Here is an 18,109-nt window from a genome sequence, read left to right on the forward strand (position 1 = left end):
CTTGTTCATACTGTCTGGGTGTTTTTCTATTTCAATGGCTTCTCTGATTATTCTGCTATTGAGATGTTCTATTTTGGCGATTGTTTTTGTACCTTCAAAATTGATGTTGTGTCCCGTAGTGTTTATGTGTTGTACTAGTGAAGATGTGTGATCTTTCTTCTGTACTGAGTTCTTATGTTCTTCTACACGTACCTCTATTCTTCTGTTAGTCTGTCCGATGTATGTTGCTGGACAGGAGGCGCATGGGATTTGGTATATGCCCTGGTTTTCCAGTTCTATTTTGTCTTTGGGATTTCTCAGGATGGTTGATATCTTTCTGTCAGTATTAAAAGCGGTTTTGATGTTATGTTTGCGTAGTACTTTACTGATTTTGTCGGTTGTTCCTTTTATGTAGGGCAAGATGGCTCGTCCGTTGTTCTGTTCTTCTTCTTGGATGTTTTTCTGTTTTGGAGTCCCCTGCTGAATCATATTGGTGATTTTGTTTTTTTGGAACTTGTTTGCTGTCAATATGTCTGTCAGGGTGTGTAGTTCTGTTTGTATATGTGTTTCATCTGCAAGGCGTCTGGTTCTTGTTATTAGTGTTTTGGCTACTGAATTTATTTGTGCTGGGTGATGATGTGATTGCGCATTGAGGTAACGGTTGGTGTGTGTTTTCTTTCGGTAGACTGTGTGTCCTAGGGTGCCGTTTTGTTTTTTGTATATAAGTACATCCAGGAAAGGTAACTGGTTGTTTGTTTCAATCTCCATGGTGAATTTTATTTTGGGATGTAGGCTGTTCAGGTGTGTTAGGAAGTTTTCTAGCTCCTTTCTTCCGTGGGGCCAGATCACGAAGGTGTCATCCACATATCTGAGCCACAGTTTCGGTTTGTTTGTAGTCTTTTCCAGAGCGTTAGTTTCAAATTCTTCCATGAAAAGGTTGGCGATAACTGGTGAAAGAGGGGATCCCATTGGTGCGCCTTCTATTTGTTTGTATCTCTGGCCTCTGTGTATGAAGTATGTGTTTGATAAGCAGTGTTCTGCTAGTTCTATAATATGGTTTGGTGGTTGGTATTTGCTTCTTATTGTTGATAGAGCTTCTTGGACTGGCACCTGGGTGAATAGTGATACCACATCGAAGCTGACTAGCAAGTCTTTTTGGTCTATATGTAGATTTTTCACTAATTCTATAAAGTGGTATGAGTTTTGGACATATGAAGCTGCCATTTCTGCTTGAGGTTGTAATTGTTTTGCTAGGTATTTAGCTAAGTTTTGTAGTGGTGAGCCTATAGAACTTACTATGGGTCTTAGTGGGATTCCATCTTTGTGTATTTTGGGGAGGCCATATAGTTTTGGGCATCTGGATGACTTCTCCCTAGGAATGATTGTTTGTTGGATTTCTTGGCTTATAGAAGTTGATTTTATCTTTTTCTTGGTGGTCTTTTCTAGATAGGTTGTGGGATCTCTATATATAGGTTTGTATGTAGTTTCTTTGAGTAAGTTGGACAGTTTCTCTTCATAGTCTGATGTGTCCATTACCACTGTAGCATTGCCTTTATCTGCTGGTAGTATGATTATGCTGTTGTCTTTTCTTAGGTTTTGCAATGCTACTTGTTCTTCTTTTGTTAGGTTGCTTTTGGGTGGTTTGCTTGTGCATAGGATGTGGGTGACTTCATGTCTGACTTGGTCTGCTTCATCTGCATTGAGTTTAGTTAAGCTGGTTTCAACTCCACATATGATGGTTTCTGTGGGAATTTTATTTGGTGCAACAGCGAAGTTGAAACCTTTTGCTAGGACGTTCGTTTCTGCTGTTGTTAGTCTTCTGTGGGAGATGTTATGCACTACTTGTTGTAGATGTTGTGATGTGGTTGTTTGGTTGTTGTAGTTCTCTAATTGTTTGAGTTTCTTTGAATGTCTGTTGTTTTTATAGATGGTCTCTGTTTCTGCTCTCCAAACCGCCAGTTGTTTCACTTTGTCCCATAGTATCGGGTGAATAATGTTGCTGAGTTTGAGATGTAATGTTAGTAGGTCGTTGTTTGTTTGGTCTAATTGAAATCTTTTATTGTGGAGTTCATTTCTTAGTAATGCCATTTCTGTTCTTCTTAGAATGCGTTTGGTTGAAGTGGTATTGATGTGGAATTTCAATTTGAAACAATTTGGTCTTATATTTTGGTCTCGACATTGGCATAGGAAAGGTATGTCACTTAGTATTCTTGCTCTTCGTACTTCTGACTTTTCGTAAGTCCTGGTTAGTTGGTAGATGTCCTCCCCGTAGAGGTATGATATTTGTTTTCGTAGATTCTCGCGGGTGTCTGTATGTGTAGATCTAGAGTCTCGGGTTTCTTCCCGCGTTCCTTTCATCTTCAGAAAGTTGTGGCGACGTTTCGACGAAATCCCATCCGTCATCATCAGGCCGGAGTGTTCCTCCTGCTGCTTCCAGGAGCAATGCGTGGTCTGGCTGTTCCTTTCCTTCCAACTGCCGGTGGGGCTGTGTTCTGACTGGGTGGAGGCGTGGCTGCTTTCTGATTGGGTGGGGGTGTCCTCCGATTGGGTGGAGGCGTGGTTGTCTTCTGATTGAGTGGAGGCGTGGCTGTCTTCTGATTGGGTGGATGCGTGGTTGTCTTCTGATTGGTTGGAGGCGTGGCTGTCTTCTGATTGGGTGGGGTATGTTCTGAATGGGTGGGGTTTTTTGTTGTGTTGTAATATCCTGAGTGTTGTGATTTGGTATCCTGAGGAGTGGGCTGTGTAGTGGCCTCCAGAGCTTTGGTTTGGCTCCGAGTTCGAGGACCTGCTATGTATCTCTGGTATGGGTCAGTCAGGTTCGTGTGTGCGTTCTTCTGCTTGGGTGATGGCACTTTTGCTTGACTTGTTCTGTCTTCTGTGTGGGAGAGTTTTTGTTCTGGGTGTGGATGAGTCTTGCTGGGGCTGGTGGCATTTGGGGTTGTTTGTTGGTTTTTTAAATCCTTGTTTGCTGAAATTCGTTTCTCTATCAATGCTGGTTTCCAAATGGCATGTAGGCGGGAGGTGTCGTCTCGCTTGTTCATACTGTCTGGGTGTTTTTCTATTTCAATGGCTTCTCTGATTATTCTGCTATTGAGATGTTCTATTTTGGCGATTGTTTTTGTACCTTCAAAATTGATGTTGTGTCCCGTAGTGTTTATGTGTTGTACTAGTGAAGATGTGTGATCTTTCTTCTGTACTGAGTTCTTATGTTCTTCTACACGTACCTCTATTCTTCTGTTAGTCTGTCCGATGTATGTTGCTGGACAGGAGGCGCATGGGATTTGGTATATGCCCTGGTTTTCCAGTTCTATTTTGTCTTTGGGATTTCTCAGGATGGTTGATATCTTTCTGTCAGTATTAAAAGCGGTTTTGATGTTATGTTTGCGTAGTACTTTACTGATTTTGTCGGTTGTTCCTTTTATGTAGGGCAAGATGGCTCGTCCGTTGTTCTGTTCTTCTTCTTGGATGTTTTTCTGTTTTGGAGTCCCCTGCTGAATCATATTGGTGATTTTGTTTTTTTGGAACTTGTTTGCTGTCAATATGTCTGTCAGGGTGTGTAGTTCTGTTTGTATATGTGTTTCATCTGCAAGGCGTCTGGTTCTTGTTATTAGTGTTTTGGCTACTGAATTTATTTGTGCTGGGTGATGATGTGATTGCGCATTGAGGTAACGGTTGGTGTGTGTTTTCTTTCGGTAGACTGTGTGTCCTAGGGTGCCGTTTTGTTTTTTGTATATAAGTACATCCAGGAAAGGTAACTGGTTGTTTGTTTCAATCTCCATGGTGAATTTTACAAAAGAAGAACAAAAGAAGAACAAGTAGCATTGCAAAACCTAAGAAAAGACAACAGCATAATCATACTACCAGCAGATAAAGGCAATGCTACAGTGGTAATGGACACATCAGACTATGAAGAGAAACTGTCCAACTTACTCAAAGAAACTACATACAAACCTATATATAGAGATCCCACAACCTATCTAGAAAAGACCACCAAGAAAAAGATAAAATCAACTTCTATAAGCCAAGAAATCCAACAAACAATCATTCCTAGGGAGAAGTCATCCAGATGCCCAAAACTATATGGCCTCCCCAAAATACACAAAGATGGAATCCCACTAAGACCCATAGTAAGTTCTATAGGCTCACCACTACAAAACTTAGCTAAATACCTAGCAAAACAATTACAACCTCAAGCAGAAATGGCAGCTTCATATGTCCAAAACTCATACCACTTTATAGAATTAGTGAAAAATCTACATATAGACCAAAAAGACTTGCTAGTCAGCTTCGATGTGGTATCACTATTCACCCAGGTGCCAGTCCAAGAAGCTCTATCAACAATAAGAAGCAAATACCAACCACCAAACCATATTATAGAACTAGCAGAACACTGCTTATCAAACACATACTTCATACACAGAGGCCAGAGATACAAACAAATAGAAGGCGCACCAATGGGATCCCCTCTTTCACCAGTTATCGCCAACCTTTTCATGGAAGAATTTGAAACTAACGCTCTGGAAAAGACTACAAACAAACCGAAACTGTGGCTCAGATATGTGGATGACACCTTCGTGATCTGGCCCCACGGAAGAAAGGAGCTAGAAAACTTCCTAACACACCTGAACAGCCTACATCCCAAAATAAAATTCACCATGGAGATTGAAACAAACAACCAGTTACCTTTCCTGGATGTACTTATATACAAAAAACAAAACGGCACCCTAGGACACACAGTCTACCGAAAGAAAACACACACCAACCGTTACCTCAATGCGCAATCACATCATCACCCAGCACAAATAAATTCAGTAGCCAAAACACTAATAACAAGAACCAGACGCCTTGCAGATGAAACACATATACAAACAGAACTACACACCCTGACAGACATATTGACAGCAAACAAGTTCCAAAAAAACAAAATCACCAATATGATTCAGCAGGGGACTCCAAAACAGAAAAACATCCAAGAAGAAGAACAGAACAACGGACGAGCCATCTTGCCCTACATAAAAGGAACAACCGACAAAATCAGTAAAGTACTACGCAAACATAACATCAAAACCGCTTTTAATACTGACAGAAAGATATCAACCATCCTGAGAAATCCCAAAGACAAAATAGAACTGGAAAACCAGGGCATATACCAAATCCCATGCGCCTCCTGTCCAGCAACATACATCGGACAGACTAACAGAAGAATAGAGGTACGTGTAGAAGAACATAAGAACTCAGTACAGAAGAAAGATCACACATCTTCACTAGTACAACACATAAACACTACGGGACACAACATCAATTTTGAAGGTACAAAAACAATCGCCAAAATAGAACATCTCAATAGCAGAATAATCAGAGAAGCCATTGAAATAGAAAAACACCCAGACAGTATGAACAAGCGAGACGACACCTCCCGCCTACATGCCATTTGGAAACCAGCATTGATAGAGAAACGAATTTCAGCAAACAAGGATTTAAAAAACCAACAAACAACCCCAAATGCCACCAGCCCCAGCAAGACTCATCCACACCCAGAACAAAAACTCTCCCACACAGAAGACAGAACAAGTCAAGCAAAAGTGCCATCACCCAAGCAGAAGAACGCACACACGAACCTGACTGACCCATACCAGAGATACATAGCAGGTCCTCGAACTCGGAGCCAAACCAAAGCTCTGGAGGCCACTACACAGCCCACTCCTCAGGATACCAAATCACAACACTCAGGATATTACAACACAACAAAAAACCCCACCCATTCAGAACATACCCCACCCAATCAGAAGACAGCCACGCCTCCAACCAATCAGAAGACAACCACGCATCCACCCAATCAGAAGACAGCCACGCCTCCACTCAATCAGAAGACAACCACGCCTCCACCCAATCGGAGGACACCCCCACCCAATCAGAAAGCAGCCACGCCTCCACCCAGTCAGAACACAGCCCCACCGGCAGTTGGAAGGAAAGGAACAGCCAGACCACGCATTGCTCCTGGAAGCAGCAGGAGGAACACTCCGGCCTGATGATGACGGATGGGATTTCGTCGAAACGTCGCCACAACTTTCTGAAGATGAAAGGAACGCGGGAAGAAACCCGAGACTCTAGATCTACACATACAGACACCCGCGAGAATCTACGAAAACAAATATATATATATATATATATATATATGAGTGTGTGTGTGTGTGTGTGTATATATATATATATATATATATATATATATATATATATATATATATAAACACACCCCAAATCTATTAACCAATACAAAATATAAGGGAGCTATTGTTTTCATTCTAGAGTAGAGGATAAGACAAAACAGAAAGTGAAGTTTCCAAGGAGTCTTTCAGTGGTTTTTTTATGACTAAATTTCTGACTGCACATTGCAATGCAGTCACAGAAAAAGCAAGCACTGTAGTTTTATCCTAGTGTAGAAAGATATGAACCATGCCCAAACTTTTACATTAGACTCATTGCCTGAACATTTTTTGTATTTGGACAATGGCTGATTTTCAATCATGCCATGTTTTAATAACATGCCATGTTTTAATAATATAGCAGAATACAATTTTTATTTAACACTTTACTCTTTATACTTAAAATAAAAACAGCAACAAAAAAAGAAAAAGAAAAAAAAGCAGTGTGTCAGATTTTAACATAATATATAATAGAGAAATAATGAAATTATCTTTATCAGCAGATTGCCAAGTTAAACTTGAATATTGAATTACTGAAGAAATAAGGAATCCATTCATTGATGGATATAATTTTTATTTATTTCACAAGAAATTCATAGTGTAGTATATAATTTTTAGTGAAAGTACCATTATATTCCATAATCCAGTATAATTTGATTAGGGATTCAACATGTTAAAAGCTACCCATCTTGCCCATGTGCCAATTTTCAGAGAAGAACCATATATTAAGTTCTGGTCCAAAATTTGGGAAAGGTTCAAATTCTGAATTACTATCCAAAATATAAATTGACATGGAGTATGTGAAATATTTGACTAATTATAAAGCCATGATATTCAATGCTATATAGTAAAAAAAACCTGGTCAAATACCAGGTAACAAATATCGTAACACATGTGGCCATAACAGATATACTTAATTATGTCTTGGTTCTTGTCTTTTCTTATTTTTTAAACATTTTAGGTTCTATTTAAAAAAAAGGAAGCTAGTAGGATTTAAAGTAGGGAATCAAAATCATGTAGGTCTCTTAGCCACTATCAGAAAATAAAAGAGGACAGTATGTCTATTTGTTCCAAAAAGCGAAAGCTGAAATAATAATGGCAGGCAATATTCTTGATAAGTAAATATAAAGGGCAACATCTTTACTTTTTTGCTTTCTGGTAAATTTTGAATGCCACTTTGTGAAAATTTGCATAACTTGCTTTCAAAATTCATACCAGCCCATTTACTTTTAGGAAAAAATGCAATCCAGAGCAATTTATTCATAATCTGCAGGTAGACTATTCATTCTAAAGAAATATCCTTCTGTAATGTAGATACATAGTTGATAATGAAAAAATCTGGGAGATGTTTATTAGATATTATTAAACATGTGTGTGTGTGTGTATGTGTATATAGATAGTGTGTGTATGTATTTTGCAGAATTCAAGGCACTATTACATAATGCTCACATTTCTATTTTCCCCCACAACCATTACCCTGTGTGCTGGGTTGAACTGAAGCTAAGGGATTGGCCCAAAGTTACTCAATCAGCTTTCATGCCTAAGAGAGGACTAGATCTTCTATTACCTCAATTTTCAGTCCAGTACTTTAACTACTATACTAAATGGGATCTTATATCTTTCATATCCAATAGTAGAGCATATTATTTAATAAATGCATCTTCAAGAAATTGGAACTGAATTGATTTCACATATTCACATTTATCTAATAATTGTAAACTTACATCTAGTATATATTCCTGAATCACTGCATGCAAAATAATGGCTATAAGCATGTAGAAGAAGATGGTGGCCATGTCTTTTGGACCATACTCATAGAAATGAACTGGGTCAGATCCATCATCTGAAATGCACAATATTTTACTATTAATAGCAGTACAGGCTATACTTAGAATACTATTATACATCAGGAGAACATGCAGAAAACAAATTTTCAACAGTGTTTTTCCCTTACATCTCTGCAATAAATTCTGCTTTAAAATCTGTAAGTTCATGTTGTACATTCTTTAATATGTTTTTATAGCATATTATTTGAAGAAAAACAGCACAACAGAATTTTGTAATAAAAATGCAGAGAATCAGGCTATACAGCAGCATTTAGGCAAAATTATTTAAGACTGCAACCCTACATATAACCTGGCACATCTACCCATGCACATATATACATTTCGAGGTGAATACAGAGTGTCTGAGTAAATATGTAGAAGACATTACTGAAAAATATTTTTAAAAATGAAAACCAGACATAGAACAGATTTTATATTTACCTATGTTGTACGTAACATTGTATTGTACAGTTATAAACATGATGGCATATTTAGATGTAACCTAAAATTTAAAACAGAGAAAAATAAGTTATCAATCTCTTTGCTATACACTTTTTCTGAAGTTGCTATTAAAATTTATATTTATTATGATTGCAACTATTTAAGTTTCATTGTTGTAGAATTCCTCCCAGCAGTGATGACATTTCTATAGCCTAAAAAAACTGCCAATTTAAGAACAAGATTGGAGATGATCTTGACTACTAAAGGATCAGATCTGAGACATAGGTTTTGAAAATTTTGAAAGTGTAATTATCAAGACTAATAATACAAATTGTTGCATATTTTTCCTTGTTTATTGATTAATCAAGCAATCATACTGAATCACAATATATTTATGTAATAAAATACAATGTAAAATAAATACATCAGGATACACAAATAAAACATATCAGGACACAGAAAAGCTGTTCAGTAAAATATTGAAATAAGATCATCACCTTGGCAATTAACTTCAAAGTGATCTAATTAAGAAGTTCTCTGATGAATTGACTTTAGCTATAAACCTGTCAGTCTTTTTGACTGCCCACCATGTGTATCTTGAAAGAAGTAAGGCAGCCTGTTGATGGAGTCCAAGTGAGCTGTCATGTTGATTAGTGGCTCTAAATGCTGCCCTTTGGCTGAGGTATAGCTGGCAATCAAATACAATACAGGTGAAACTCGAAAAATTCGAATATCGTGCAAAAGTTCATTTATTTCAGTAATGCAACTTAAAAGGGGAAACTAATATATGAGATAGACTCATTACATGCAAAGCAAGATAGTTCAAGCCGTGATTTGTCATAATTGTGATGATTATGGCGTACAGCTCATGAAAACCCCAAATCCACAATCTCAGAAAATTAGAATATTACATGCAATCAATAAAACAAGGAGTGTACATAGAACAATATCGGACCTCTGAAAAGTATAAGCATGCATATGTACTCAGTACTTGGTTTGGGCCCCTTTTGCAGCAATTACAGCCTCAATGCGGCGTGGCATGGAAGCTATCAGCCTGTGGCACTGCTGAGGTGCTATGGAAGACCAGGATGCTTCAATAGCGGCCTTCAGCTCTTCTGCATTGTTCGGTCACATGTCTCTCATCTTTCTCTTGGCAATGCCCCATAGATTCTCTATGGGGTTCAGGTCAGGCGAGTTTGCTGGCCAATCAAGCACAGTAATCCCACGGTCATTGAACCAGGTTTTGGTGCTTTTGGCAGTGTGGGCAGGTGCCAAGTCCTTCTGGAAAATGAAGTCAGCATCCCCATAAAGCTCGTCTGCGGAAGGAAGCATGAAGTGCTCCAAAATCTCCTGGTAGACGGCTGCGTTGACCCTGGACTTAATGAAGCACAGTGGACCAACACCAGCAGATGACATGGCTCCCCAAATCAACACAGACTGTGGAAACTTCACACTGGACTTCAAGCATCTTGCAGTGTGTGCCTCTCCATTCTTCCTCCAGACTCTGGGTCCTTGGTTTCCGAATGAGATGCAAAAGTTGCTCTCGTCAGAAAAGAGGACTTTGGACCACTGAGCAACAGACCAGCTCTGTTTTTCTTTAGCCCAGGTAAGACGCTTCTGATGTTGTTTGTTGTTCAGGAGCGGCTTGACAAGAGGAATACGACATTTGAAGCCCATGTCCAGGATCCGTCTGTGTGTGGTGGCTCTTGATGCACTGACTCCAGCCTCAGTCCACTCCTTGTGAAAGTCCCCAACACTTTTGAATGGCCTTTTCCTGACAATCCTCTCCAGGCTGCGGTCATCCCTGCTGCTTGTGCACCTTTTTCTTCCACACTTTTCCCTTCCACATAACTTTCTATTAATGTGCTTTGATACAGCACTTTGGGAACATCCAACTTCTTTTGCAATTACTTTTTGAGGCTTTCCCTCCTTATGGAAGGTATCAGTGATGGTTTTCTGCACAACTGTCAGGTCAGCAGTCTTCCCCATGATTGTGATTCCTACTGAACCAGACTGAGAGACTATTTAAAAGCTCAAGAACCCTTTGCAGGTGTTATGGCTTAATTAGCTGATTAGAGTGGGACACTTTGAGCCTAGAATATTGCACCTTTTCACAATATTCTAATTTACTGAGATTGTGGATTTGGGGTTTTCATGAGCTGTAAGCCATAATCATCACAATTATAACAAATCACGGCTTGAACTATTTTGCTTTGCATGTAATGAGTCTATCTCATATATTAGTTTCCCCTTTTAAGTTGCATTACTGAAATAAATGAACTTTTGCACGATATTCTAATTTTTCGAGTTTCACCTGTATGTGTGATATTTTAATGCATTTAATGGAATTGCCTGTGTTTTACAATAGAATCCAGGAGCTCAAATCTCTGTTGGGTATTTGTCTAGTCGAAAAGCCTTTTATTCTAGGCCAATCATTTTAAGGACTTGATGTTAGCAAGTGTCTCTATGTCAACCTAAGCACCATACGGAAGGCCCTCTGTTTGAAAGTGCCCTTGGTTTGATGGCTGTGCATTTGTTCAGTGACCAAAGTTACAACAGTGCTGAACAAAATGGTAGTTACAGTGGATCCTTGAAATTATAGCCGTTGCAATACTTGCCGCCCCCCCCCCCCCAATCTCTGCCTTTTTGCTGGCCTGCACTCTACCATCTACCCCATTGCACCTACTAACTTTCAACTCCTCCTCTGAGCTTCACACACATTCTGATTTGGAACTACTGAGAAATATTTAAGTCATCTGTTGAATTATCTGGAAGTCACCTATCCTTAATCTCAACTGTTTCATATATATCCAGTTAATATCCAGTTAATTCACTGGTATCAAAATGATCCTATTTCTTTTCAGAATAACATTTGATATGCATATATATACATGCAATCAATCAGGTAACACAATACTATTGGCTAATAAGAGAGAAAAAAGAACTGAAAGAATACATAGTGTGTATAAATATAATTTAGAGTACATAAAAATGCAACGGTTGTGAGCCATCCAGAGTTCCAGTGTTAAGATGGGTGGTCATATACCCATCTTATAAATGAGTAAAAGTAAAAAATAAAAAGGTTTTCTCATTCTCAAACGGTAGTAATAGGAAAAAGAAGCAATTAAGACAACTATTTGCAATCCCTTCTACCTAAGTGCTTTTCGCTACTATTGTTCACATTGTTTTTCTGCACAGCTTGCGTATAATGCTTTGAGCTATAGCTCCTTCAGTGATATTTTTAAATAAATGGCCCAGAAGCATTAGTGGCAATAAAGTTTCAATCAGTTGTGACATGCCAATTATTCTTTTAATTAAAATAATTTCTGAAAATAAAAAAGTTGGAAGGGCCAAGGTGATCAATGAGCATTAAAGGTGGTATCAACTGATATAGTTAATCCTCAACTTACAACAGTTCATTTAGTGACCAAAGTTAAACGGCACTGAAAAAAATGACTTATGACCATTTTTCAAACTTATGACAATTGCAGCATCCCAACAGTCACGTCATCAAAATTCAGACACTTTGCAACTGATTCACATTTATAATGGTTGCATTGTCCCAGGATCGTGTGATTCCCCTTTTGCGACCTTTTGATAAGCAAAGTCAATGGGGAAGCCAGATTACTTAACAACTGTGGTACTAACATTTGCAGCAATTCACTTAACAAATGTGGCAAGAAAAGTTGTAAAATGAGACAAAATTCACTTAACAAATGTCTCATTTAGCAACAGAAATATTGTGCCTAATTCTGTTCATAAATTTAGGACTACCTGTACTAAGTTCCATTTTGGATAATGTAATTTTATTATGACTGAAACCAATACAGTCTACTGGTTAAGATATTAGATGATCATAAAATAACTTTGGGTCAATCATTCTCTTATCCAAATTTACCATGTTTATTATTGTGGAAACAAAGTAGAAGATATATCCCATTATGCCAACTTGAGTTCCCTCTCAAAAACAATTAATTTTTTGGAGTAACATAGAACTGGATTCATCTGGATCAGTGGTTCTCAATATGTGGTCTGGAGAGTTCTGTAGATCTTCAGATAAATATTTTAAAATGACTCACTCTTAATTCCAAGTAGTGTAAATATGAATAGATATAATGCACAAAGTCAAAGCTCTTCGGGGTTCTCAATCATTTTTAAGAAAATAAAGAGGTCCTGATACTAAAATGTTTTAAGAACCATTTATACCAACCTCTTGTCAAATGTAGGAATTTATACCTTAGTGTTTCCTAACATAAATGCATGAATTTAATTTCCTGAATTCCTCAGTCAACATACAGTTGCAAAAAAAAGTATGTGAACCCTTTGGGATTACGTGGAGTTTTGCATGAATTGGCCATAAAATGCGCTCTAAACATCATGTAAGTCACAACAATAGAAAAACACAGTCTGCTTAAAATAATACTACACAAACATTAGCTGTTGTCATGTTTTAATTGAACATAAGATGGAAACATTCACAGTGCAGGGTGGAAAAAGTATGTGAACCTTTGGACTTAATAACTGGTTGACGCTCCTTTGGCAGCAATAACCTCAACCAAACGTTTCCTGTAGTTGCAGATCAGACCTGCACAATGATCTGGAGTAATTTTGAACCACTCCTCTTCACAAAACTGTTTCAGTGTAGCAATATTCTTGGGATGTCTGGTGTGAATCGCTCTCTTAAGGTCATGCCACAGCATTTCAATCGGGTTGAGGTCAGGACTCTGACTGGGCCACTCCAGAAGGCGTATTCTGTTCTGTTGAAGCCATTGTTTTGTTGAATTACTTGTATGCTTTGGGTCATTGTCCTGTTGCATCATCCATCCTCTGCAGAGCTTCAGTCGGCGGACAGATGGCAGTACGTTTTCCTGCAAAATGTCCTGATAAACTCTGGAATTCATTTTCCCATCAATGACAACAATCCGTCCAGGCCCTGAGGCAGCAAAGCAGCCCCAAACCATGATGCTCCCTCCGCCATGTTTTACACTGGGGATGAGGTTTTGATGTTGGTGTGCTGTGCCTTTTTTTCTCCACACAGTGTTGTGTGTTTTTCCCAAACAACTCAATTTTGGTTTTATCTGTCCACAGTATATTTTGCCAGTAGTGCTGTGGAACATCCAGGTGCTCTTTTGCAAACTTCAAACGTGCTGCAATATTTTTTTGGGACAGCAATGGCTTCCTCCGTGGTGTCCTCCCATGTACTCCATTCTTGTTTAATGTTTTCCTTATTGTAGATGTGTCAACAAAAATGTTAGCATGTGCCAGAGATTTCTGTAGGTCTTTAGCTGACACTCTAGGATTCTTCTTTACCTCATTAAGCATTATGCACTGTGCTCTTGCAGTCATTTTTACAGGACGACCACGCCTAGGGAGAGTAGCAACAGTGCTAAACTTTCTCCATTTGTAGACAGTCTGTCTTACCATGGACACATGAACATCAAGGCTTTTGGAGATACTTTTGTAACCCTTTCCAGCTTCATGCAAGTCAACAATTCTTGATCATAGGTCTTCTGAGAGCTCTTTTCTGCGAGGCATGGTTCACATCAGACAGTGCTTCTTGTGACCAGTAAACCCAAAACAGGTGTGTGTTTTTAAAGGGCAGGACAGTTGTCAGCAACACATCCAATAACATCGCACTGATTGGAGTCAAGGTTGGCTCACTCCTGGCTCCAATTAGCTCTTGGAGAAGTCATTAGGCTAGGGGTTCACATACTTTTTCCACCCTGCACTGTGAATGTTTCCATCTTATGTTCAATTAAAACATGACAACAGCTAATGTTTGTGTAGTATTATTTTAAGCAGACTGTGTTTTTCTATTGTTGTGACTTACATGACGTTTAGAGCGCATTTTATGGCCAATTCATGCAAAACTCCACGTAATCCCAAAGGGTTCACATACTTTTTCTTGCAACTGTAGCCATTGCTGAGAATTCTGGGAAGTTCATACAATTAACTATGTCTGGATTAGGAAAGACTGTTTTTAGTTTCCGCTTATAAATGTCTAACAAAAGATATTCTACTAGCAAGCCAAAGCCACCTGTTCCACTGTTGAAGAACCTGGGTCAGGAAATTCTAAAGTGCATCAAAATCCCTTTCTGTCAGAATCTTGCTCTACCTTCTATATAGACAAGAGCCAGCATCTGAAAAGACTGCCAATCCCTGTGATAATTCTTCAAATATTTTATTAGGTTCTCCAATTATATCATTATTTCAGTTCTTCCTACAGTAAGCTTAATTCTTTCAACAGACTGATCTGTGGATTTCTTAGCACCAATTTTACTTTAGTTCAGGTATGGCCCAGTTTGCATTTTAAGAAGAATATCAACAATATGACAAAGCAACTTAAAACAATGCAACAAGTTTCAATTTAATAGTGGAGGAAAGGGGAAACACAATTCAGGGAAAGCCTTAAAAAGACATGGTTTTATATATAAACCAAATTTATTGTATATTTATCTTCCTGTTTTCTATAAATCCTAGCATTGTTCAAGGCTTCATTTGTAATTAATCACTTATGACAGCTTTTTATTTAAAGAAACAAATTTATACTTGTGGCAGTCAGTCCATATTTAATATTCAGGTATTAAACTTCCAATTCCATTCTGTGGCTTGATGACTCAGGGAGTGAATATCATTATGTAAATTTAGACACCCCTGAGACTTGACTGTTTATAAGCTCATCAGCAAGACATGAGACTATTATTGTCATAGGAGATGCAATTGGATAAGTACCCTTCATCTTGTATCTTGCTGTCAAGATTACTCTCTGCCAATGAAATGTGTAAGCAAAAATAGTCCACTTAATTCTTAATATCAGCATTAACTCTCCTATACACCATTGGGTCTGTAAGAGATTTATCTTGTTCCAAATATAGTCAAACCCACCAGTGGAATTATCTACTACTAGTAGCTATCAAACCAATTAAGATCAGCAGTACGCCTAATGCTACTGCTTATTTGTAAGGACCAAACCCCAAGCATAATCACATAAGCCCAGTAGGAGCAATATTTATTTATTTATTTTATTTTATTACATTTATATACCGCCCTTTCCCGAAGGACTCTAGACTGTTTATGATACTTAACTTACAATCTATAAACTTTTCCTAAACCAGCCTCCCACCCGTTTTGGGAAATCATTCTTCATCTTCCCAGAACATTTCATTTTTATATGAAATCCGGATTGTACTCAAGGGCTGAAAATTAGTACTAGGACCGAGTCCTAACACCGTCACCAGTTCTAAAGGGAAACAAGAGGACAAAAGTGGGAAAAGACCACTGGTACATCCCATTTCATATGATTTAGTACGATATTAAGAGAGACCCACTTCCTTTTCTCTATGGAATAACGAAAGACTTAACTCTTTTTCTACAGGGATCGCAAATTGGTCAATGATATATTATTTTTTACTTCCCCCCCCCCGCCGCCTTTGAAAGCGGCTTGACCGGCTGACACAAATTATCTTCTCAGTTGAGACTGCCAGTTTAATTCCCCCGCTCTTTGGTGGCGGGGAAGAGAAAACCCAGCCAGGATGCCTAGCGGCTATAGCAGGGGTCTTCAAACTTGGCCCTTTTATGACTTGTGGACTTCAACTCCCAGAATTCCTCAGCCAGCAAAGCTGGCTGAGGAATTCTGGGAGTTGAAGTCCACAAGTCATAAAAGGGCCAAGTTTGAAGACCCCTGGGCTATAGTTTGGGGGTCTTAGACGTTGAGGACCAGCCTTGCCAACAAGCATCGCACAGGATACGCCCGCTCCTTCTTATGTACGTCAGCACGTAAGAGGGGAGCGCGACCGTGAGAATTAGCAGCCTAAGGGAAAACAGTAACAAGGAGAGGAGGAAGCGCCAGAGCTCGAGAGAAGGGCGGGGCCGCACTTGAACCGGGGGGGGGAGGGGAGGAAAGGGGGCGTGCCTGGAGCCCGCGCGCTGCCGCTTCCTCCCCGGCCCTGCATATAGTAAGGATACCTCGAACATGAGCCCCAACAGGAGGCCCATGGCCAGGCAGGATACGGCATCCGCGTGGTTCTGGATAACGAACTCATGGCTCAAGACTGGCGGACTCTTGTTTTTCTTCCGCAGTCCCATAGCGGCAGAGGTTTCCGAAAGTGGGGAAACTCCAGGACCCAAGTTGAGGGTGAAGTACGGAATGAAGAGCTGCAGCTCCTCTACTCTCTCAACAAGCCCTCGCTCTTCACCTCACGCCCAGTAAACACCAGCGACTCTTGTCCCTTTCCCCCCCCCAACTCTTATCCGCCCTGCTTTCCACGCTTGGCCAATCAACATGCGGGATAAAAGTGAGTGATAGGTTCGGCAGCTAATCGCCAGCCTTAAACTGGGAAGCAAGCTTTCTAGGGGTGGAGTTCCGAAGAGATTCCGAGGCTGGTCAACGGTCGAAACGGCAGCGGGGGAGGGGAAAGAGAGGGTGCGTGTGAGTGGCGTGGATTACGGCCATTCAGAGGCCCCTAGAGGTGGGACCTACCAGGTTCCCTGAACTTGCGTTTAATTTGTCTATGGCTGTAGTGGAAACAAGGTCCTGCAAGTTCTGCACGGGAAGAGAAAGACTCATCAGGTATTGGATTTTTTTTCTTTTTATTCCGCAGGTTTCTCGAGTATGCAGGGAAAACTTTCAAGAAAGATTTCTGGCTCCACAGCTGGGGTTAAGATGCTTTCTCAAAAGAACACTTCGTGGGTATTTTTGCACGGCATCCTGAACTCTAAGCAAATCAATCCCATTTTAGTCTGATATATTGAATTAATTCTACCCGTGCAATGCCTTTATGGTTCAGCAGCGTCTGAACCTAAATAATTAGGCTATGTAAGAGGAGGTGAAGTTAAATGCGAGTGAATGCGCCTCCTGAATCGAAGCAAAATGCATGTCTGGGGGAACCCTTCATTTTGAAAAAAAAATATATCACCCGACTCCAGTTAAAACGGCGAATCCTTAACGTAGTAGCAAAGCATGGCCTATGCTCTTGGGGAGGGGAGAGAATAAGCATATCCAACGGCAGAGAGAGAGAAAAAAATACACGCGTGTTGACAAGGTTGGAAAGAGATTTGCTCGCAACCTAAGGAAATCACTGCTAGTCGGAGCAAGTTTAAGGTCCTACTATATTTAAGATCACATGCTATTTTTATTTAAGTCTGGATCTCCCCCCCCTACACTTATAGTTTGAAATAAAATTTCTAATTGATTTATTCATAAACATCCAACAAAATTGTTAGCCATTTATTGAAACTTTCAGCCAATCTGAAGCTATGACCTTTTGAGGAAACTCCAATCATTCTCAATTCCAGAAATCAATGGCCATTGTTGGTTACCATTTGTAAGTTATTTTAGTACTATTTACGAATAAACATGTGCCCAGGTATAGAGCACTGAACAAAACTAAAGAGCACTACAATCAAATTTCAGCTTTGATTATACTGAGAGAGGCCGTCTTAGGCTGGCCTTCCAGACACATTTATGACTGTCAGTACCTACTTTTTTGCAGTTAAAAATATTTCTATTCTGGCCTGATGGTAGGTAGGGTAAGGAAGACTTTGACTCCCTTCATCCCTTTTCTGTTTCTATAACATTGGGGTTGGAGAAATTCCATTTAGTAGCTACCTTAGCCTCCCATCTTCATGTCTGAAGAATGGAAGAGAGGGTTTCAAAAGGTT

At 39.5% G+C, this 18,109-nt stretch overlaps 2 protein-coding genes across 2 annotated transcripts in view; one reads left to right on the forward strand and one right to left on the reverse strand.

Annotated features, from left to right (window-relative positions):
• The window catches only part of LOC308666027 (translocating chain-associated membrane protein 1-like 1), a 41,970-nt gene extending 25,307 nt beyond the window's left edge, over positions 1 to 16,663 (reverse strand). The window contains exons 1-3 of the mRNA XM_081324485.1: positions 16,415 to 16,663; positions 8,450 to 8,510; positions 7,907 to 8,025 (exon numbers count right to left, since the gene is read on the reverse strand). Coding sequence (XP_081180611.1) covers positions 7,907 to 8,025; positions 8,450 to 8,510; positions 16,415 to 16,534 — 300 coding nt within the window. The 5' untranslated portion in view covers positions 16,535 to 16,663. The remainder of the gene's footprint in view (positions 1 to 7,906; positions 8,026 to 8,449; positions 8,511 to 16,414) is intronic.
• A 196-nt stretch (positions 16,664 to 16,859) lies between these two features.
• Positions 16,860 to 18,109, forward strand: part of ZMYND8 (zinc finger MYND-type containing 8) — a 105,005-nt gene continuing 103,755 nt past the window's right edge. Inside the window, exon 1 of the mRNA XM_081323902.1 lies at positions 16,860 to 17,018. The gene's annotated coding sequence lies outside the window, so the exon portion shown is untranslated. The remainder of the gene's footprint in view (positions 17,019 to 18,109) is intronic.

The sequence above is a fragment of the Vipera berus genome, assembly GCF_964194415.1.
Source record: "Vipera berus genome assembly, chromosome: 3".
In the NCBI taxonomy this organism is placed as follows: Eukaryota; Metazoa; Chordata; class Lepidosauria; order Squamata; family Viperidae; genus Vipera; species Vipera berus.